Source organism: Cebus imitator, unplaced genomic scaffold, assembly GCF_001604975.1.
Source record: "Cebus imitator isolate Cc_AM_T3 unplaced genomic scaffold, Cebus_imitator-1.0 Scaffold265, whole genome shotgun sequence".
In the NCBI taxonomy this organism is placed as follows: Eukaryota; Metazoa; Chordata; class Mammalia; order Primates; family Cebidae; genus Cebus; species Cebus imitator.
The window spans coordinates 2,368,160-2,392,243 of record NW_016107580.1 but is presented as its reverse complement, the minus strand read 5'-3'; the positions used below and the strand labels follow the sequence as shown (position 1 = coordinate 2,392,243).

Genomic DNA, 24,084 nt, shown 5'->3' with positions numbered 1-24,084 from the left:
TTCCACTCCAGTCTGGGCAATGACAATGAAACTCCATCTCCCCACCAAAAAAAAGGATGAATACATCAAAATCCATACAATTGGGTAGCCATAGATCATTTCTAAATAATGCAAGCTGATTTTTTAAAGTATAGTTAATATTCCACTTAGATAACCACAACTTAAATAACAAAGCCATAACCACCCTTTATTTAACCACAACCATAAATCTCATTCTCTATCAGTTGAAGAAAATACTCAAAATTTCAGATTTAATTCAAGTTGAAAACCAATTCATGTATGTATAAATCATTTAAAAAATAAGTTGGGATAACATGTTTACTTCATGTCCTGAGAAATAATTAATTTGGGTAGTGGTTGAAAATATCATAAAACAAGTTACTAACCAAATTTGCTCACCTTCTCTGTTTAGAAAGAAATGTTTAACAGTTATGAAGGCAATGAATTAGCTAACAAGGACTCATGGGATATGGATGAAGCTAGGGGTGGCATTAGGGACTGGATGTCAACTTGTGCTTAGATGTGGAATCTTTGATATTTACCAAATCTTTCCCAGAGGTTATGTCTCTGTTGATATTTTTTTCTTTTTTTCTCTCCAGTGAAATTAAAGATTCTGTACTACCAACGCTTGATGTCTGTGACATTTCCACCACCAAAACTGAAGGAACGCTTGTTTTGCTGGAACATACACTAAGTACATCTTCCTGAGAAGCAGATGAACAGTCAGGGCATTTTGCGGATTTTTTATCTAAGCCACTATCAGCCATTTGCTTAACTCTGCAACAAAAGCAACTTTAAAAATGTTTCCACTGTTTGAGGAAGAAAACCAGACCAAAAAGGATAAGGTAGTTGATGGTGAAAACTGTAACTTCGAACTGGTGGAGTCCTTAGGTTAAGGATGCACCAGACACAGATTCACACATGAGAGCTGCAGAAAGAAAAGAAATCACCATTTAGAAAAATTCTTATCCTATTACTGTCCTGGAAATCAGAGAAAAGCTAGCAACTAGCACTAGAAGCATCCTGTAGAGACATGAAAAGGACAAAATAGGATCACAAAACTGCTCAAGAGCATGATCTAAAACAACATCTTATCAAACTGCTGTAGCGAGTTATGAAATCCATTTTGAAGGTATTACTTTTTAAAAATAAAGTAGAATCAAATAGATTATATAGAGTATTTAGCACACACCCTTAGAAATGTCTGTGAAACTTTTAATTAGACGTATACGTATATATATAGAGAGAGTGTGTGTGTGTGTGTGTGTGTGTGTACTTGATCACAGTATGAAATGTATTTCTTAATGTAGGTTGTGGTTTTTTAAAAGGCTTAAAATATTGGTGTAAAATATACATTACTCTGGTTTCAAATTTTAAACCTTAATCTATTTATTATTAGAGCAAATTCCTATTACATACTTTACAAAGGAGTGAATAATTTGATTTTTATAAAACTACCTAATTCTAAAATTTAAAGACAATATCATAAGTATCCTCATTCTTATATTCAGCAAAAATAAAAATGAGTGGGTGCTATTTTTCCTTGAGTCTAAAATAGGTATGATGATATTTTACTTAACTAGGACCATCAGCAGCTGCATGGTGGCAAGTTGGAAAGATCTCAGTTAAGGAAGAAAAATACACTCTGCAGTACATATAAAGGAGTACCCTGAGAAACTTCCAGAAGTAACTGAGAGTACATTATTATGGTTTTATGCTATACAATTTCAGACAGCCTTTAAGAGATTTTTTAGTCATAGATTGATAAAGCTGGGGATATGTGCAATATACTTTTACCCTTTGAACTGGAATAAACTTTACTAGAATAGGAAATTAGATATATTTATTTCATTAACGAAATATCTGGTTTTCTTGTTTTTTGCTTTTCTTTCCCTCCAACTCCCAGGTTCAAGTGATACTCCTGCCTCAGCCTCCTGAGTAGCTAGGACTACAGGCATGTGCCACCACGCCTGGCTAATTTTTTGTATTTTTAGTAGAGACAGCGTTTCACTATGTTAGCCAGGATGATCTTGATCTACTGAGCTCGTGGTCTGCCCACCTCAGCCTCCCAAAGTGCTATGATTACAGGTGTGAGCCACCACGCCCAGCCAGAAATATCTGGTTTTCCAATCAGAAAGCTGTGATGACTTTTATCAAATCCTTTTCTAATGTGATTGGTAGGAAAATCTGCCAGGCCCATAGGATTTTATAAAAAGATATTGCTAGTAGTTTACCTAAAAGTTGTTCTCCCATTCTTTCTTACTAACAGAATCCTGATTTTGTTTGAGGCAGCAATGTGCTCATTAATATCCTACATTTCCTGGCTTCTCTTTCAGGTTAGGGAGAGCCATGTGACTTATGGCCATTAAGCTTAATAGAATGCAGGCAAAGCTGCACTTAAAAGAAAATGTATACTCTTAAACCTTTATTAAAATCAGAAAAAAAAAGATAAAAATATACTAAGTGTGCAGTCAAACCTAAAAGATAGAAAAACATGACTAAAGAGCAAGATTAAGGAACAGAAATTACAAAGAAATATTATTGAATTTTGCCTATAAGGCCTCCAATAAACGGACTCTTCATTACCTCTCAGCTTTCATATCTCCTGTCTCTCAGATACAGTAGCCTCTTGCTCCTCTATATGTCAAGTATACTCCCTTCTCAAGACTTTGCCCTTATGCCTCCTCTCCCTAGGATGCTCCTCTCTCAAACGTTTACATGGTCTGCTCCCGTGCATCACTGTGGCTTCCACTCATTTGAAAAGCTTTCCTAACCACCTCATCTAAAACAACAGGCCCATTCCCTCTACCCTCTTAACTTGCTTTGTTTTTCTTCATGGCACTTATCATTTTACTCAGGAAGTTTCATAGCAGAGTCCTTTCCTACTTTTAGTGAACAGATGATTCCCATATAAATGGTTTCAGAGCATGCAAAGCCATCCAGTTGATTTTATTCAATTAGAATAACCAAAATCTGAGCATGGTAGTGTTCCCCAAAAAAGGGATTCACAGGCCAACCTGGTTTGTGAACAGATTTTAAAATCCTAAATGCTGTACTTACATTTACCCCAGGTAATGTATACAGTGTATTACAAGATTATTAGATAGAATTAATAGATAAGTCAGCCCACTCAATATGACCTTTCATCAAAGTGGTGGGAAAAAAATTTCTATTGTGATTAAAACTCATAATGGAGAGTATGGGGACAGGCATGTTAAAAGTGCCCTCCAGGCAGGCAGAGGAAGAAAAGAATGCAACTGATGCCACTAAAAACACACACACATGCACGCGTGTGCGCGCGCGCGCACACACACACCCCCACATCCCTCTTATAAACACTTAACCTTGTTTTTCAAGAATATGTAGCAAGACAAAATTCAGAATGTACCTGTATCACTTTGCAAAATAATTTAACTTCAGGCCTAGAAGAAAATGTTTTGCATTTCAGGTTAAATATAAAACCTATAACCATCAATGACTCAGAGCAGCGGAGTAGATCTGTAAATAACAGACTTTCTGTTTAGGAAAAACAGTGCTTTCTCTCTGCAGGTGTAGAGAAGTTCCACGTCAGATGTGTAAAACATCTTTTTTTTGCATACATTAAGAATACTGATTTTGTAGTACTTTTTATAAGAAACTGTAAGAAGTGTTTATAACCTACATGTTTATTTAACTGCCTTTGAGTTTCTTCATGAAAAACAGTACTCCTAAAAGCATACTTACCATATCCTTCAAGGTTTATAAATATATGTATTCACAAATTTTCAACAGAATCTTTAAATATTAAAATTTTCATTTTAAGATATATTTTTGGGGATCTAAAAACAGCTATTCTTTTCTTAGCTTTGTTCAGAAAGCATTTCCTTTTATTTTTCATCAATTTTTCAATAAGTCATTATCATATCACTGACATTGTCATAGACTTCTAAGTACTTTCTCACTCCAGTCTTCTGATTTATCAGTTGCCTAGAAGTATTTGGTAGCTATATTCATAAAGCATAGGAATTCTTCCTATTACTCACTGAGAAGTTTCATTTTTACTCTCCAGCCTACCAAGCCCTACATTTGCCAAAGTAATGTTCTATTTTCTTACCACAGCAATTCTAAAACAATAGGTTGAACAGCTGCATGCAAAATTTCTTGAAAAGAATTAGATTTCAAATTTAACTTCTTTTTGGCTGGCTGAATTCTAATTATTTTAGTTTAAAAACCAAGATAGAACAAACGTTTGCTCACATTTATTTCTTTCTCATTTATGAATTGATCTGAAAGATTTGCTACTAAAACAAATCTACTATCTCACAGGACAAATGATGTCATTCATATTTTAGAGGCTTAAAATGAATCAAGTATTGTGAACTTATGTAAACACAAAGATTAATAGCTCTTTTTCTATAGAATCATGGAACGATGTTTAAACAGGACTTTAGATATAAAATTATGTATTAGAAAACCAAAGAATCTTCTAATACAATAATGTTTCTTTGTGTCTCCAAAGCTTGGACATACATAGGTATTAGACATAATATAAGCAAATAAAATAAGTTCAAATCATGTCAGTATTTAACTAATGCATGAGCCTTCCTTTGGCTAAAGGTTTTCATTTTATTTTTAGAACTGAGGCAAGTCAATAAAACAACTCTGATACTGAAAATCTCTGGGCTTTTATTTAATCATAAAAAGGTCTCTTACATATTGGCCCTAGAAGATACACTTATAGCAATTTCCTCAAGAAAATGAACACAAGAATGGTTTTATAAGATATAACTAGCTACAATTTTCTTCTCCAAAAGCAATTCTTTTAGTTTTCTTTGCTAAGACTGTATCTACAAGAAACCTAGTCAATTCAGTGAAAAATGTGTTTTATTCAAGTAAAGGGAAAAAAATTATGGATTGTCTGACATTCTGCAGACCAAGTCAAATGACTGACTGTTTTTGTAACATGTTTACAAAGCCTACAGAAGGGCCCAAAGAGTTTTCTAGATCATATTGCTATATTTTAAGGAAGACTAGCACTTGTTTATTACTTTCATTAAGGAAATGATTAAGAAAATGAGTCTGTATTGCCTTATGAAAGGATTTACAGTATATTTAAAATTTACATTAAGAATTTTAAAAAATGTTTAATGATTGATGTTTGCTATTAATTTTTCTTTTCTATTTTAGTTTGCATGATGTTCCTCACTGAATAAGCTGTAATACGGAAGGACAGTCTTAAGTGTGGCCCCTATACTGACAGTTAAGACCCAGAACAGAAATTGCAGTTCAGAGACACTGGATAAACCAGGAAACCATCTCCCTGATTCTTCCCTGTTGATATCAGTCTTTCCTCCCTCTCCATTATAAGCAACCAGATGCTGGCTGGGCACAGTGGTTCACACCTGTAATCCCAACACTTTGGGAGGGGGAGGTGGGCTGATCACTTGAGGTCAGGAGTTCAAGACCAGCCTGGCCAACATGGCGAAACCCCGTCTCTACAAAAAAATTCAAAAATTGGCCAGGTATGTGGCATGCTCCTGCAGTCCCTGCTACTCAGGAGGCTGAGGTGGGAGAGTCGCTTGAACTTGGGAGGCAGAGCTTTTAGTGAGCCGAGATTGTGCCACTGCATACCAGCCTGGGTGACAGAGCGAGACTCTGTCTCAAAAAATACATATAACAAATAAAAAAACTGAGCAACCAGAAGCCAAGGACCTTTCTCCAGCACAGGCCCTTCCTTGTACATAACAGGCACTCAATGAATATTTCTGAGTGTTGATTTTGTGGAAAACAGCCAGAATCACAAATCACTTAGTTAGAAAAACAGGTAGGTATATAGGAAAAGTCATCAAAGAAATGAGGGGATCATATGGAGAAATGATATCTCCAAGGGAATGTGAGAGCTCTCTTCACATTTCTAAAGAGGATTGGGCATATGGAATTAGACTTTTGTGCGATTTGAAGGGAGAATGCATGCCAATTTCCAACTAATATAAAGGTCTTCCTAACATTTACAGCTGTCAAAGATAAAAGGAAAGACTATCTCAGTGACTACAAGTGTTTGAGTAGAGGGTGGAGCGTCAGTTGGAAAGGAAGCCATGGGGAGATTTAAGCATAGACTAGGACCTGTTGAGGTTCCTTTTAGCCCTAAAATTATATGAAAATGAATCACTCCCAACAATCATCTGAGATGCAGCAGATATTTAAAGAAACAGAAGTGGCAATGTTCCTCACCTCCACTGTGGAGGTTTCAATATTATAATGGGGGTCCAGATCAGACCAAACCAGTAACAGCCCTAAAGTTCACCTCAGTCAACATGAAGCCCACCTGTAACAAAGCAGCATTATTGGAATTCACTACATGATGGGGATGGGTGCAGTGAGAAGCAGGGAGGAGGTAAGCCAGAAGGCTAGATGTGCTGAGAAGTAGTGGCCCTGCCTAGAAAAGAAAAAGATAAAAAAAAATTAGAAGAAAAAGGAAATTAAGTCCTCCTTTCCCTTCATGGAATCAGAGAATAGGTCTAAGGGTGAGGAAGCAGGCCCCCATGTAGCTAAGGCAGACAAAAATACAATGCTGTCAATAGATTCTTGAAGAAGTAAAACCACTGTAAGGATCCAAACAGGAAGGCTCTGCTGTGCTCCACCCAGGAAGCTGAAAAGAAAACAGTCTCCTCATACTCAGGAATCTTAACCCAATAAGCAACAGATCAGTAAGATCAGGAATTCCATGGTAAATCTGGGAGGTCTGCTAGCTGTGACTATCAAGCCCAAATTAAACATTTTTCATTAAAAAAATGTATAAATATAAAATTCCGTGGTCAGAGTACCCATCGTCTCTGTCAAACATTCTCAAGAGCACTGAGAGAAGGGAGATGTCCAAAGCCAGCAACTTTCCAGAAAACAGCAGAGGAAATGTGTGATGTAACACTCTGACTTGGGTGTTTCATTCCACATGAAAGGCACTCTGATCCTCAAGATCATGTTTAAGATGGCAGAATAGGAACAGCTCTGAAATACAGTCCCCAGCAAGAACGGCACAGAGGGTGAGTGATTACTGCATTTCCAAATGAGTTTTTACTGCCCACAGACCAGGAGATTGCTGGGCTGAAAAGCACCACAAGTTTCCAGCGGGGCTGTTTCACCTGGTACCATGGGTCTCTGCACAAAAACTCACACAAATCTGGGGCTGTTTCAAATTGCATCTGGAATGCCTGGGATACAGAGCCACCCATTCAACTGAAAAAAGGGGGTGAAACAGGGAGCCAGGCGATCTGGCTCAGTGGGTCCCACCCCCATAAAGACCAGCAATCTGAAACATTCTGGATTGAGAGTTTCACAGTAGGTGCAGCTGGACCTAGGACAGTCCAGCTTGGTGGGGGGAAGGGTGTCAGCCATTACCAAGGCAGTCCACCACTACTGAGGCAGTCTGCCATTACTGAGGCAGTTCTCACTGTATCTCTGTAAACAAAACTGCAAGGAAGTTCACACAGCAGCTGGGCAGAGGCCATGGAAGCTTAGCAATGCCTCTGCTGGCAGACTGTGACTAGGCTACCTCCTTGCTGGGCAGGGCATCTCTGAAAAAAGGCAGCAGCATGCCAGGAACTTACAAAAAAAGGGGGAAAAAGGTGGTTATGAGTTCCTCTGCAGCAGACTTAAACGTACCTGCCCAGCAGTTCTGAACGGAACAACAGAGCTCCCAGCTCAGCATTTGAGTTCCAATAAGGGACAGATTGTCTCCTCAAACAGCTCCCCAACCCCCGTATATCCAAAAAGACACCTCATAAAGGAGAGCTCAGGCTGACATCTGGTGGATACCCTTCTGGGACAAAGATAGCAGAAGAAGAAACCAGCAGCAACCCTTACTGTTCTGCAGCCCCCGCAGGTGATCCCCAGGCAAGCAGGGTCTGGAGTAGACCTCCAGCAGTCCTAAAGCAGAGGGGCCTGACTGTTAGAAGGAGAACTAAAAAACAGAAATAAATAACTTCAACATCAACAAAGAGGACCTCCACTCAGAGACCCCATCCAAAAGTCACCACCTACAAAGACCACACAACTATAAATACACCAAGAAGGGAAGAAACCAGCATAAAAAAGGATGAAAGTAACAGAAACCAGAATGCTTCTCCTCATCTAAGGCATCACAACTCCTCACCAGCAAGGGAACAAGGCTGGATGGAAACGAGTCTGATGAATTGACAGAAACAGGCTTCAGAAGGTGGGTAGGGCCGGGCGCGGTGGCTCACGCCTGTATTCCCAGCACTTTGGGAGGCTGAGGCGGGTGGATCACGAGGTCAAGAGATCGAGGCCATCCTGGTCAACATGGTGAAACCCCGTCTCTACTAAAAATACAAAAAATCAGCTGGGCATGGTGGCACGTGCCTGTAATCCCAGCTACTCAGGAGGCTGAGGCAGGAGAATTGCCTGAACCCAGGAGGCGGAGGCTGCGGTGAGCCGAGATAGCGCCATTGCACTCCAGCCTGGGTAACGAGAGCGAAACTCCATCTCAAAAAAAAAAAGAAGGTGGGTAATAACAAACTTCTCTAAGCTAAAAGAACATGTTCTAAACCAATGCAAAGAAACTAAGAACCTTGAAAAAAAGTTAGATGAAATGTGAATGAGAATAAACAGTTTAGAGAAGAATATAAAGGACTTTATGGAGTTGAAAAACACAACACGAGAACTTCATGAAGCATATACAAGTTTCAATACCAAATTGACCAAGCAGAAGAAAGGATATCAGAGATTGAAGATCAACTCAATGAAATAAAATGAGAAAGCAAGATTAGCAAAAAAAAGAGTGAAAAGCACAAAGCCTCCAAGAAATATGGGATTATGTGAAAAGACCTAATCTATGTTTGATAGGTATACCGGAATGTGATGGAGAGAGCACTCTTCAGGATATTATTCAGGAGAACTTCCTGAACCAAGCAAGACAGGCCAACATTTAAGTCCAGGAAATACAGAGACCACCACAAAGATATTCCTCAAGAAGAGCAACCCCAAAGCACATAATCATCAGATTCACCAGGGCTGAAGTGAAGAAAAAAATGCTAAGGGCAGCCAGAGAGAAAGGCCAGGTTACCCACAAAGGGAAGCCCATCAGACTCACAGCACATATCTCGGCAGAAACTATACAAGCCAAAAGAGAGTGGGGCCAATATTCAACATCCTTAAATAAAAGAATTTTCAACCCAGAATTTTCATATCCAGCCAAACTAAGCTTCATAAGTGAAGGAAAATAAAATCTTTTGTGGACAAGCAATTGCTCAGAGATTTTGTCACCACCAGGCCTGCCTTACAAGAGCTCCTGAAAGAAGCACTAAACATAGGAAGGAGCAACCAGTACCAGCCACTCCAAAATGTACCAAATGGTAAAAAGCATCAACACAATGAAGAAACTGTGTTAACTAACAGGCAAAACAGCCAGTTAGCATCAAAATGGCAGGATCAAATTCACACATAAAAATATTAGCCTTAAATGTAAATGGGCTAAATGCTCCAATGAAAAGACACAGACTGGCAAATTGGATAAAAAGTCAAAACCCATTGGTGTGCTTTATCCAGGATGCCCATCTCACATGCAAGGATACACATAGGCTCAAAATAAAGGGATGGAGGAAGATTTACCAAGCAAATGGAGAGAAAAAAAAAAAAAAAGGCAGGGGTTGCAATCCTAGTCTCTGATAAAACAGACTTTAAACCAACAAATATCAAAAGATACAAAGAAGGACATTACATAATGATAAAAGGATCAATGCAACAAAAAGAGCTAACGATCCTAAACATATATGCACCCAATACAGGAGCACCCAGGTACATAAAGCAAGTTCTTAACGACCTACAAAGAGACTTAGACTCCCACACAACAATAGTGGGAGACTTTAACACTCTACTGTCAATAATAGACAGATCAACAAGACAGAAAATTAACAAGGATACATAGGACTTGAAATCAGATCTGGGCCAAGAAAATCTAACAGACCTCTACACAACCCTCCACCCCAAATCCACAGAATATACATTCTTCTCAGCACCACATCATACCTACTCTAAAACTGACCACATAATTGGAAGTAAATCACTCCTCAGCAAATGCAAAAGAACAGAAATCATAACAGTCTCTCACACCACAGTGCAATCAAATTAGAACTGAGAACTAAGAAACTAACTCAGAACCACACAACTTCATGGAAACTGAACAACTGGCTCTTGAATATTGACTGGATAAACAATGAAATGAAGGCAGAAATAAAGATGTTCTTCGAAATCAATGAGAACAAAGACACAACGTACCAGAATCTCGGGGGGGGGCACATTTAAAGCAGTGTATAGAGGAAAATTTATACCAGTAAATGCCCACACAAGAAGCAAGGAAAGATCTAAAATCGACACCCTATCATTGAAATTGAAAGAGCTACAGGAGCAAGATCAAACAAACTCAAAAGCTAGTAGAAGACAAGAAATAACTAAGATCAGAGCAGAACTGAAGGAGATGGAGAAATAAAAATCCCTTCAAAAAAATCAATAAATCCAGGAGCTAGTTTTTTGAAACAATCAACAAAATAGAACACTAGCCAGATTAATAAAGAAGAAAAGAGAGAAGAATCAAATAGATGCAATAAAAAACGATAAAGGGGCTAACACCACAGATTCCACAGAAATACAAACTACCATCAGAGATTACTACATACAACTCTATGTACATAAACCAGTAAACCTGGAAGAAATGGATAAATTCCTGTACACTTGAACCCTCCCAAGCCTAAACCAGGAAGAAGTCAAAACCCTGAATAGCCCAATAACAAGAGCTGAAGCTGAGGCAGCAATTAATAGCCTACCAACCAACAAAGCTCGGGTCCAGATGGGTCACAGCTGAATTCTACCAGCCATACAAAGAGCAGCTGGTACCATTCCTTCTGAAACTATTCAAAAGAATCCAAAAAGAGGGAATCCTCCCCAACTCATTTTATGAGACCAACATCATCCTGATACCAAAACACAGCAGAGACTCAACAACAACAACAAAAAAACTTCAGGCCAATATCCATGATGAACACAGCTGCAAAAAATCTTCAATAAAATACTGGCAAACGGATTGCAACAGCACATCAAAAAGCTTATCCATCACAATCAAGTAGGCTTCATCCTGGGGATGCAAGGCTGGTTCCACATACACAAGTCTATAAATGTAATCCACCACATAAACAGAACCAAAGACAAAAACCACACGATTATCTCAATAGATGCAGAGAAGGCCTTCAACAAAATTCAACAGCACTTTATGCTAATAACTCTCAATAAACTATGTATTGACGGAACGTATCTCAAAATAATAAAAGCTATTTACGACAAACCCACAGCCAATATCACACCAAATGGGCAAAAACTGGAAGCCTGCCCTTTGAAATCTGGCACTAGACAACGATGCCCTCTCTTACCACTCCTATTCAATGTACTATTGGAAGCTCTAGCCAGAGCATTCAGACAAGAAAAAGAAATAAAGGGTATTAATTAGGAAAGGAGAAAGTCAATTGTCTCTATTTACAGATGACATGACTGTATATTTAGAAGACCCCATCTTCACAGCCCAATATCTCCTTAAACTGATAAGCAACTCAGCAAAGTCTCAGGATACAAAATCAATGTGCAGAAATCACAGCATTCCTATACACCAATAACAGACTTTAAAAGAGCTAAATCAAAAATGAACTGCCATTCACAATTGCTACAAAGAGAATAAAATACCTAGGAATACAACTAACAAAGGATGTAAACGACCTCTTCAAGGAGAACTACAAACCACTGCTCAACGAAATAAGAGAGGACACAAATAGATGGAGAAACATTCCATGCTCATGTTTAGGAAGAAGCAATATTATGAAAATGGCCATAGTGCCCAAAGTAATTTATAGATTCAATGCTATCCCCATCAAGCTACCTACAACCTTCTTCACAGAACTGGAAAAAACCACCTTAAACTTCATATGGAATCAAAAGAGAGCCCGCATAGCCAAGACAACCCTAAGCAAAAAGAACAAAGCTGGAGGCATCACGCTACCGTACTTCAAACTATATTACAAGGCTACAGTAATCAAAACAGCATGGTACTGGTACCAAAACAGAGATATAGACCAATGGAATGGAACAGAGGCATCGGAGGCAACGCCACACATCTACAACCATCTGATCTTTGACAATCTGCACAAAAACAAGCAATGGGGAAAGGATTCCCTGTTTAATAAATAGTATTGGGATAACTGGCTAGCCATGTGCAGAAAACAGAAACTGGACCCCTTCCTGACACCTTACACTAAAATTAACTCCAGATGGATTAAAGACTTAAACATAAGATCTAACATCATAAAAACCCCAGAAGAAAACCTAGGCAAAACCATTCAGGACATAGGCATAGGCAAGGACTTCATTACTAAAACACCAAAAACATTGGCAACAAAAGCCAAAATAGACAAGTGGGATCTAATTAAACTTCAGAGCTTCTGTACAGCAAAAGAAACAATCATTAGAGTGAATTGGCAATCAACAGAATGGGAAAAAATTTTTGCAATCTACCCATCTGACAAAGGGCTAACATCCAGAATCTAAAAAGAACTAAAACAGATTTACAAGAAAAAAATGAACAAACCCATTCAAAAGTGGGCGAAGGACATGAACAGACACTTTTCAAAAGAAGACACATATGAGGCCAACAAACATATGAAAAAATGCTCATCATCACCGGTCATTAGAGAAATGCAAATCACAATCACATTCAGATACCATCTCATGCCAGTTAGAACAGCGATCATTAAAAAATCTGGAGACAACAGATGGTGGAGAGGATGTGGAGAAATAGGAACACTTTTACACTATTGGTGGGAGTGTAAATTAGTTCAACCATTGTGGAAGACAGTGTGGTGATTCCTCAAGGATCTAGAAATAGAAGTTCCATTTGCCCCAGCAATCCCCTTACTGGGTATATATTCAAAGGTTTATAAATCATTCTACTATAAAGACACATGCACACATATGTTCACTGTGGCACTGTTTACAAAAGCAAAGATCTGGAACCAACCCAAATGCCCATCGATGATAGACTGGACAAGGAAAATGTGGCACATATACACCATGGAATGCTATGCAGCCATAAAAAACGATGAGTTTGTGTCCTTTGTAGGGACATGGGTGAATCTGGAAACCATCATTCTCAGCAAACTTTTTTCTGTCACAAGAACAGAAAATCAGACACTGCATGTTCTCACTCATAGGTGAGTGTTGAACAATGAGAACACATGGACACAAGGAGGGGAGCGTCACATACTGGGGTCTGTTGTGGGGGACTATGGGAGGGATAGCAGGGGGTAGGGAGGTTGGGGAAGGATAACATGGGGAGAAATGCCAGATACAGGTGACAGGGGGGATGGAGACAGCAAATCACATTGCCATGTATATACCTATGCAGCAATCCTGCATGATCTGCACATGTGCCCCAGAACCTAAAGTACAATAAAAATAAATAAATAAACAGTAACAGACAAACAAAAAAACAGATGCTGGTGAGGTTGCAAAGAAAAGGGAACATATACACTGTTGGTGGGAGTGTAAATTAGTTCAGCCATTATGGAAAGCAGTGCGATGATTCCTAAAAGAGCTGAAAACAGAAATACCATTTGACCCAGCAACACCATTATTGGATACATACCCAAGGGAATATAAATAATTCTACCGTAAAGAAATATACCCAAAAATGTTCATTGCAGCACTATTCACAGTGGCAAAAACATGGAATCAACCTAATAACCCATCGATGGTAGAATGGATAAAGAAAATGTGGTACATAATACACCATGGAATACTATACAGCTGTAAAAAAGAATGAGACCATGTCCTTTGCAGAAACATGGATGGAGCTGGAGGTCATTATCTTTAGCAAACTAATACAGGCAGAGAAAATCAAATACTGCATGTTCTCACTTATAAGTGGTAGAGAAATGATGAGAACACACAGACACATAGAGGGGACTAATACATACTGGTGCCTTTCAGAAGGTGGTGGGGTGGGAGGAGCAGAGGAACAGGAAAAATAACTAATGGTTACTAGGTTTAGTACTTGAGTGATGAAATAATCTGTACTACAAACCCCATGACATGAGTTTACCTATGTAACAAACCTGCACATGTACCCCGAACCTGAAATAAAAGTTAAAAATAAAAATAAAAATCATGTTCAAGGAGTGAAAGCACAATTGAAGGGTCCAGGCAACTTTCTCCTTGTAGCCAGACCTCTGCAAACTTGACAACTCTGAATAGTCTACAACAAAATACCAACAACAGACTCCATTATATCTGTCTTCAAGTTTTGGCAGAAATAATATTAATTTAATAAAACAGAAAACAACAACAAAAACTACTTTGAACTGCGAACCCCTCCAGGGCAGGAACCATGTCATATATATGTTGTCATTTATGTCCAGCAAAAGGCATCCATTAAATAAGAATTATTGATTGAAAGTCATTAACTGATTAATGGAAACTGTTTTGGAGCTCAAAATATAATATACAAGGCAGGTGCCTAGTATAAGGCAGCCAATGACCTGAAATGTAAATGAAGTCAGAATGTATCTGTGAAGTCCCCAGGCCAAAAACTGCACCTGCACCATAATCCAGTCCTCACTCCATCTTGTAGCTTTCATTTTAAAGCAAAACATCAAAACCCCTACACCTAGCCTGACTCCAATCAGGCCAAATTTTCACCTGATTCTAAAAGGCTCCCTATCAGACAAGATGCTATAAATGCACTCCTATCTTACATTCAACATTTTTTGTTTTCAGGAATCTAGAAGGATATAAACACATTAAGTATTTATTGTGGTGATGGATCATATTGTCAAACCCAAAGGGCTTCGGCTGGCCTTACCTACACCCCAACAACTATAGGCATTGGTCATAATAAACCTTATTACTAATATCTTCATATTCAACAAAAGATCAATATTTTTGGCAGACAGTGTAACTAGCAATAACTGGTTTGTTTTTCTTTCATAATAAAACATGTAAGTCATAGCCAAGACCAAAAAGATTCATGTGAGACATACGAAAACTTTCCAGCCTCCCTAGCCACATCATTTCAAGTAAGGATGCTTGTTTTCTGGGAGAGCCTGTCTCCTTCGATCCCAGTGATGAGCCACTTATCCACAGCACACAAGCCCTAGTCTCATAGCCAGAACAAAAGCATTTAGAATGTCATAGCTGAGGAATAAATGTGGCATGGCTGTTGAATTCAGCAAAACAGGAAAGATAAGGGAAGGGTACATCTGGCACCAGCACTACCCACTAAGGCATCAAAGGCACTTAATGGCAAGTTTTCTGTAAATCTGATCAGTAAGAGTATCTAGAGGGCAGTCAGGAGTCAAGCAAAAAGCATCAGAGGCCCAAGAGGAGAACAGGCCAAATGAGAATCCAGCCACCTAATAGTTTATGTATACATCCAGTACATACTTTAATACTTGTGATATACTAAGGACTGAATTAGGGATAAAGAGATTATGAAGGTACAGCCTTCACTAATAATGATTCTGATAATGATAACAAATATGAACAAAGTATAAAAGTGGTACAAAAGAGGGAGTGACCAGGGAATTAACATAATCTAGTTGGAAATATACAGTTTTTAGAATGAGAGATGCCAGGATATGAATTCCACTCCTATCACTGATTAGCTCAGTTCCCCCGTATGTAAAGCAGAGATAATAGCAGTATCTTATGCAATTGTTGTGAGGACTAACTAGATGACACTTGCAAAGTTCTTAGTACTTTGTCCTTTGTCTGACAAATATATTATTGCTTTAAAAATCATTTTTACTCATTTGCTGAGGCAAAGTTTCATGGAGCAGGTAATACTCAAACTAAGTCGTAAGGTGAACAAGGAAAGGTTCTCCAAGAAGAGACACCAGCACATGCAAGGGCCCAGAGGTGTGGTTCCAGATGAATGGAAGGAGGTGGTTTTCATTTGAAGGCAAGAACAACAGGAGAGAGAAAATCGGGTCTCTCTCCTGGGATGAGAAGTGGGATGAAGCACTTCCAGGAAAGAATTGGGCTAAATAAGAGTCTTTTCACTGAAGAAAAGGCACAGAAGATGGATGGGGTGGAGTGGGACATAAGGATCTTGTTCTGAAGAGCTGCAAAAAAGAAAAGGCTGCTGTAATGGCATAGTCTTAGGTGGGCACTTCCCAAACTGACCCTAATCAGCCACAGGTTCTAGTGAACAGATAGTGGCCACCAAATTGCCAACACTAACTCTTCAGCAAGTGTTTTAAACTCTGCAATGGAGAGGGCACAGGTCTTCAATGTCTGCAGAAAATATAAACTGTAAAGCCAAAAAGTATGAAGAATAGCCTCCAGCCAGTACAATCAATCAAAATCTACTGCTGGATGAACGTATTGGAATTTAGTGACAAATTCACTATGGTGAAATGTTTCGAAGTGACAGAATAAATTGCTTATTTCTAATTGGTGCCAAAATTACCAAAAAAATCAAAGGAAGCTTCTCACTATAACTTCCACAATGAATTATTAAGTTCTTTATTTTACACATACATACACGCAGACGCCCCTACTCCAAATTCAGTACTATTGTCAATAAAGCTATATCAACTTTAAAAAATAGAACATGAATGTTCTACCATTTCAGAGTCTAAAGACCCAAAGTTTCTAAACAATTATTGAACATTAAAACCTCAAGTCTTCTGAGATGATTTTGTATCTATTTTTCATGTACACAAACTTCAAAACAAAATGTTTATACTCTTGCTAAAGCAGAAAGAACCCAAGCTTTACTGTTAGACCAACACTCAAATTCCTCCCTAATAACCTACCTTGTCTCAGCCTCCACATATGCAATGTATATAGATGGCATGTGTATATCTGAATGGCAGATTTGTTTTAGGGCTAAGGTACCATGTATGTAAAGTTCCAATATGCTTTAAGCTTCTAATAAATGGAGGATTTTATTACTGTTGTACAACTCTGTCAAAACCCAATGCAGGATAGCATCAGAAAATTATTTTAGCAGACATAATCTCTCAACCTAATGCTCCAAATATTGTTCTACATGGATTCCAAGATACAAATTGCCATATAATTAGCTGACTGCTAGCTTAAAATACAACCTATGGGAGCTTGTGCTAGATGTTTGCAGCTGAGTTGTAGAGGGAATGGCTTGATGGAAGTCTACAAGAAACTTGTCATGCTAAATCTGAATGCTACAAAGCACCCAGATACTACATTTATAAGAATTGTATATTTTAAATATGTAAATTCTAAATAGCAAGGAGAACATTTTAATTTTAATTTAGCCAAGACCAAAGTCTATCAAATATGAATTACTAGTCTATATTATAACTTAATAACTGATTGAGGAGGAACAGTATATATGATTAGGTTTCCAGAGAAAGGAGGCATCTGTATCCACAGATTTATTTATTTGGTGAGTTTCTGAAACCTTGCAATGGAACTATAAAAACAGTCTGATTAAAATCAATAGAGCACATCATTTGGTGATTCTATTGCCCAAGAAAAGGCAATAAGCCTTAGGCATGTTATTAGCAGATTATACAATTTCACTGACAGGTTCAAGATTTTTAAAGGCAACTGAGGAGAGGATTTCCCGCTTGGAGTCAAGAGATTTTTCTCTTCTAAAAGGAAATCATCATGTCCCTTTAAAAATGAAGATTAAAAATGTCTTCTCTAACATTTGAAAAATACTGTTTTCCTTTATTTCCTAAAATAAAAATATATTGATGATTCTGATTAAAATTAAACTGAAATCTACTTTTGTTGAACAATACTGTATCCAACCACATATCCATTTAACAAATACCAGAATAATTTGGGAAGTAGAGGTTATAAGTTTATTATTTCCAAAAAGTCCATGCAGAAGAATATGAAAGTCTAAAAATATGAGTTTTCAGACTTCTTCGGAAAGAAGTATAAATGATCTCTTTTCACCTATTAGTGATAAAATTATATACTTTTAAACAGGCCTTCAAAGAATGTTGCTTCAAAGCACACTTTTTAACCAGATAACAAAAGTTAGTCATGCAGATATAAATTTGTCTTATTAAAAACTGACCAAGTCAAACTGAACCTAAAATCAGCAAGACTTTAATCAGATATTCCACTATACTACAAAACAGAAAATTGCCAAAATGTTCAATTTGTTGCTTTATCATGAGAAGTTCAAAGTAGAAACATCTTTGTGTAGCCTGAGAAAACTAACAAGAATCAATTTTATGTAGCTTTATGCTTACAACAGAAAAGAAAAAGTTGACTATACAGTTGACCAGAGTTTAATCACTGAATCTCAATAGGAAATACAAGGCTAGGCTCACAGAAATAAATAAGTTAGCTCAGTCATTATGCTGTATAGCTTTTACCAAATGAACAGTAAAGTTTATTTAGTGGAGCTTAAGTCTTTAGACTTACATCAGGCATGATAATTTTTCAAAGAAAACTACAAAACACTACTATCTTATTACTAATATATGTACATACTTGAAAACGTATAATAGCTTTATGTTCTATATAGCCATTGAAATAGACAACTTTATTAACTAAATAATGCCAACAATTTTCTTTAGCTTCTCCCTCTCCCTCAGTCTCCACATTCAACATTGACAAGCCCATTCTATATCCAAAACACTTCTCAAAACCATCAGTTTTCTCTGTTCCAAATATCACATCCCATTCCACACCACTATCATCTCTTGCCTGGATTACTGCAGGAGTTTCCTAACTGGTAACCCTGACTCCAACTAAGCTGTTTTTCCAAAGCATTATCCATAATCTAGCCAGAATACTCTTTTTAATATGCAAATCTGATATTTCTTTGCAAGAAAAAACATTTCAATGGCTCCCAAAAGCACTGAGATTCAGGCTTAACTACTACTACTTCCTTAACAAAATTTGCCAGCATACAGAACTTCTTTCATTTCCTGGAATCCAGTGCTTTTTCTAGCCTTATGTGGATCAGTCCGGAACACTCTTTCCCATTCCTCTCTTCATCTGCATAATTCCTACTCTTCCTGCAATCTTAGCTTAGACATCATCTCCCCTGAAATTCTCTTAAAATCTTGAGTCTCAGTTGAGTCTCTTCCTCTCCTATGTACACTTTGCCGTATCACACAATGAATGTACTTGGTCACCTCCTTGTCTGTATCCTTCACTATACTCAAAGCTCCCTGTAGGCAGAGATGGTGTTTATGTCGTTAGTCACTGTTTATCCAGGGAGAAAATGACATAATAAAATGTGCTTTTTGGAAAGCACATTCTACCTTTAGTATAGAGAATGTATAGAAAGCAGGACAAGGCTGGAGACAAAAGGACAGGAAATCATTACAATTGTTTTAATTAAGATGAAATTGTGCCCTTAACTAGGAAAGCAGAATCAGGGATGGGGAAAGTGGATGAATTCTAGAGATGTTTAAGATGTATAGTGGTAGCACTTGGTAACTTGGCTGTTATGTCCTGATGAGGGAAAGGGAAAAGTCAACACATTGAAAACTGAGATAGATAGTCATTTGCTGAGACAGTAAAGGGAAAAGGAAGAACAGATCTGGAGTAAAAGAACCAGTTCAGATTGGGATGTGCTACATTTGCTTTGTCTTTATTACACCAAAATGGAGTTGTAAGAAGTAGTGGATATTCAGGACCAGAGATAAAGAGAAATCTAGGTAGAAAACTTGAATTTGAGAGTTATTTCATAGAGGCTGGGCACAGTGGCTCGTGACTGTAATCCTAGCACTTTGGGAGGCAGAGGCTGGTGGGTTGCTTGAGCCGAAGAGTTTGAGACCAGCCAGTGCACTGTGGCAAGACTCTGTCTCTATAAAAAGTACAAAAATTAGCCAGGCATGGTGACACACACCTGTGGTCCCAGCTACTTAGGAAGATGGTGGAGGAGGATCACCTGAGTCCAGGAGGTCAAGGCTGCAATGGGCTGTGATAGTGCCACTGCACTCCAGCCTAAGTGATACAGTGAGACCCAGTCTCAAAAAAAAAACAAAAAGAGAGAGTGAGTTACTTCATAGAAAAGGCAACTGAAGTCATGCATATAGGTGAGATCACCCAGGAAGGATATGTGGAACTGAAACAAGAGAGCCAAGAATAGAATTCTGAGTAACATCAACTTCTAAAGGATAATTAGAGGAATTAAGTCCACTGAAGAAGGGAAAGGGTGTCCATAAACGCAGCAAGGAGGTCATTTCTTGAAGGAAATATTGGTTAAAAGCCAAATGGCTCAAAATTTTCAAATAAGATGAAGACTAAAAATTATATTTAAAAGTTGAGCTATGGAATACTATCAGCAAAAATGGCAGATTTAGGATATCCAAAATTTTTCTCATCCACAAAAGCAATGAAAAAATGGCAAAAAAAATCATAATAAACTTTTTCATAACTCCACATATTAACTAAACGCTTGCAGTAACCCAAAAAGCATGCATGTGTGAATGTATGAATGAATGAATATCAGTAAGAACAACAAGCTTTGCGGCATTTTAACTTGCCTTAGTCCCATCTCTGACTCTCTATTTCCATAATAACCTTGAAAAGTAATAACCCACAATCCTGATGCAGTGTAACAGATACTGGGGAAAAGAAAATGGAGCTGGGGCTCTTTCAAATGTTCATTCCCAAGAACTGTCATTATTTTACCATCTAGTGATTCCCGGGAATAACCCACTTATAAGTAACTCTGTATTGGGCCTAACTCAGGGTATTCCAATACAAAATGCCTCCTTCCCAGGATTTGTAATTGTTGAAAATAATTACAAGCAAGTGTATTAACTTCACAGTTGCCCAAGGCAGTTGATAACACTTGGAGCAACAACAGACTAACCAAAAAGTTTAAATGGAAAAGCTGGGGCCAGTCGTGGTGGCTCACATCTGCCTGTAATCCTAGCACTTTGGGAGGCCAAGGCAGATGAATAATGAGATCAGGAGTTCAAGATCAGGCTAACCAACATAGTGAAACCTCATCTCTACTAAAAATACAAAAATTAGCTGGGTGCAATGGCAGGTGCCTGTAATCTCAGCTGCTCGGGAGGTTAAAGCATGAGAATCGCTTGAACCCAGGAGGCAGAGGTTGCAGTGAGCTGAGATCATGCCACTGCAACCCAGCCTGCGTGATGGAGTGAGACTCTGTCTCAAAAAAAAAAAAAAAAAAAAAAATGAGATGTCTGTAGGGGCTTTGAAGAGCTCCAACATATTCCGGGAAATCTAGGAAGCTACACACATAGGGCCATATGCATACAAAGGAAAGACTTGAGAAGCTCCTAAACTCTTTTCTCTGGCTGATCTTGAAGCTTCACACAAGCAGGAAGTGAAGACTAAGGTGTGAAGACTAAGGTAAGTTGTCAGCTACCTTGCTGAGTGTTGCAAGTGTACCCCAATACGCATGTAGAGTTTCTCAGCAAACAATGCAAACAATGGGTGATTTATTGCTTCTAGGCATTGGAGGAAATATTTTCCAATCTTTAGCTGACCACCAAGATAAACAAGTAGAGACTTCAATAGTCATAAACAATATAGATTATAGTCTTCAGAAAAGTAGTTCAGAAAGGTCACCAAATACTACTACTACAACCAGCAGCAACAAAACACCCTGGGGAGGGGAGAGCATCTGATTTCCAGAGTTTCCCCATTTAAAATTTCCAATTTTAAACCAAAAAGTTATGAGATATGGGAAAGAAAACAAGCAAGCATGGCTCAAATAGAAGGAAAAAGAAGCAATCAGTAGAAACTCCCCTAAGGAGGCCCAAATGTCAAACTTACTAGACAAAGACTTTAAATGAACTATTTTAAATATGTTCAAAGTGCTGAAGGAAACCATGTCTAAAGAACTAAAAGAGGCTAAGCATAGTGGCTCACACCTATAAACCCAGCACCCTGGGAAGCTGAGGGGGAAGAATTGCTTGATCCCAGGAGTTCAAGACCAGCCTTGGCAACATAGCTAGATTCTATCTCTAGTAACATAAAGAATTAGCCAGGCATGGTGTCATGTACATGTGGTCTGAGCTATTTGGGAGACTAAGGTGGGAGGACTGCTTGAGCTCAGGAGTTTGAGGCTTCAGTGGGCTATGATCTCACTACTACACTCCAGCCTGAGTGACAGAGCAAGAACCTACCTCAAAAAAAAATAAATAAAAAATAAAGTATAAATATATTCCACCTAATAAAGATGATCAATAAATATATATGTTTTAGTCCTTTTCTGCTGCTATCACAGAATACCACAGGCTGAGTAATTTCTAAAGAACAGAAGTTTATTTGGCTCATGGTTCTAGAAACTAGGAAGACAAAGAGCATGGTACTAGCATCTAGTGAAGATCGTCTCATGGTGGAATGTATCACATGGTGAGCAAGCATGTAAAAGACAGTGAGGAAATCAGGCCAAACTCACCTTTTATCAGGAGCCCGACTGCTGTAATAACTAAACCATGATAATAGCATTAATAAATTCATGAGGGCAGAGCTCTTATGACCTAATTACCTCTTAAAGTTCCCACCTCTTAATACTGTTACAATTAACTTTCCAGCACATAAACTTTTGGGAGACACATTCAAACCTTAGTGATATATTAATTATTTTTTAAATTAAATAGCAATTCTGGAGTTGAAAATCATAATAACTGAAATGAAAACTTCACTAGAGTGACTCACATACAGTTGTGAGTACGCAGAAGAAATGTAAACTTAAAGATTGATTAATTGAGATTAGCTAGTTTGAGGGACTGAAAGTAAACAGAATTTTTAAAAACGATAGATTCAGAGACACCTTTAGGATACTATCAATGTATAAACATATGCATAACCCAAGGAAGAGAAGGACTATAAAGGGGAAGAAAGACTATTTGAAGAAATAATGGCCCCAAAATTCTACATTTAGGGAAAAACATTAGTCTGCAAATCCAAGAAGCTCAAAAAAAAAAAAAATTCTGAGTAAGATAAACTCAAAAAGAACACGCCAAGACGCATATTATCCAAACTGTCAAAAACCAAAAACAAAGAGAATCTTGAAAGCAATAAGAGAGAAGCAACTCATCACCATACAAGGAATCCTCAATATCCTCCAAAAGATTAACAGCTAAATTGTCAACAGAAACCATGGAGGCCAGAAAGAAATTGGATTATATGTTCATTTTTCCTTTTCCTTTTTCTTTTTTTTTTTAGATAGGGTCCCACTCTGTCACCCAGGCTGGAGTGTGGTGGCATGATCACAGCTCACTGCAGCCTCGACCTCCCTCGGCTCAAGTGATCCTCCCAGCTCAGCCTCCTGAGTAGCTGGGACTACAGGCACATGCCACCATGCCCAGCTAATTTTTGTAGAGACAGGGTTTGACCATATTGCCCAGGCTAGTCTCAAACTCCTGGGTTCAAGAGATCCACCTGCCTTGGTCTCCCAAAGTGCTGGAATTACAGGCATGAGCCACCACACCTGGCCAATATTCTCAAAGTTCTGAAAGGAAAAAATAACCTATCAACCAAGAATTCTAAATCCAGCAAAACTATCCTTCAAAAATAAAGTGATTAGACTGAGGCCAGTACTACAGTGATACCAAAACCAGCCAAAGATGTCATACACACACACACACACACACACACACAACTTTTATAAACCAACTTCCGTTATGAGTATAAATGCAAAAGTCTTCAACAAAATACTAGCAAACTGAATCCAGCGGCATATAAAAAGGATACACACTATGACCAAGTGGAACTGATCTCAGCAATACAAAGTTGGTTTAACAAATAAAAATCAATGCAATATGCCATATTAATGTGATAATCCAACACATTATTAATACAATAAATGATAAACGTGATCATCTCAATATATGCAGAAAAAATATTTGACAAAAACCAATAACCTATTGTGATTTTAAAAGCAAAAAAGAGGCCGGGCACGGTGGCTCACACCTGTAATCCCAGCACTTTGGGAGGCGGAGGGGGGTGGATCACGAGGTCAAGAGATCGAGACCATCCTGGTCAACATGGTGAAACCCCGTCTCTACTAAAAACTACAAAAAATTAGCTGGGCATGGTGGTGCGTGCCTG

The 24,084-nt window shown here is 38.2% G+C and overlaps 1 protein-coding gene across 5 annotated transcripts in view; it reads right to left on the bottom strand.

Annotated features, from left to right (window-relative positions):
- STK33 (serine/threonine kinase 33) overlaps positions 1–24,084 on the bottom strand; it is a 194,334-nt gene that overhangs the window by 71,603 nt on the left and 98,647 nt on the right. For 4 of the 5 annotated variants that reach the window (XM_037728430.1, XM_017500333.2, XM_017500334.2 and 1 more), the window contains exon 2: positions 543–928. The exons of the other annotated variant lie outside the window; for it this stretch is intronic. In XM_037728430.1, coding sequence (XP_037584358.1) covers positions 543–767 — 225 coding nt within the window. In that variant the 5' untranslated portion in view covers positions 768–928. The remainder of the gene's footprint in view (positions 1–542; positions 929–24,084) is intronic. 5 annotated transcript variants of the gene reach the window in all.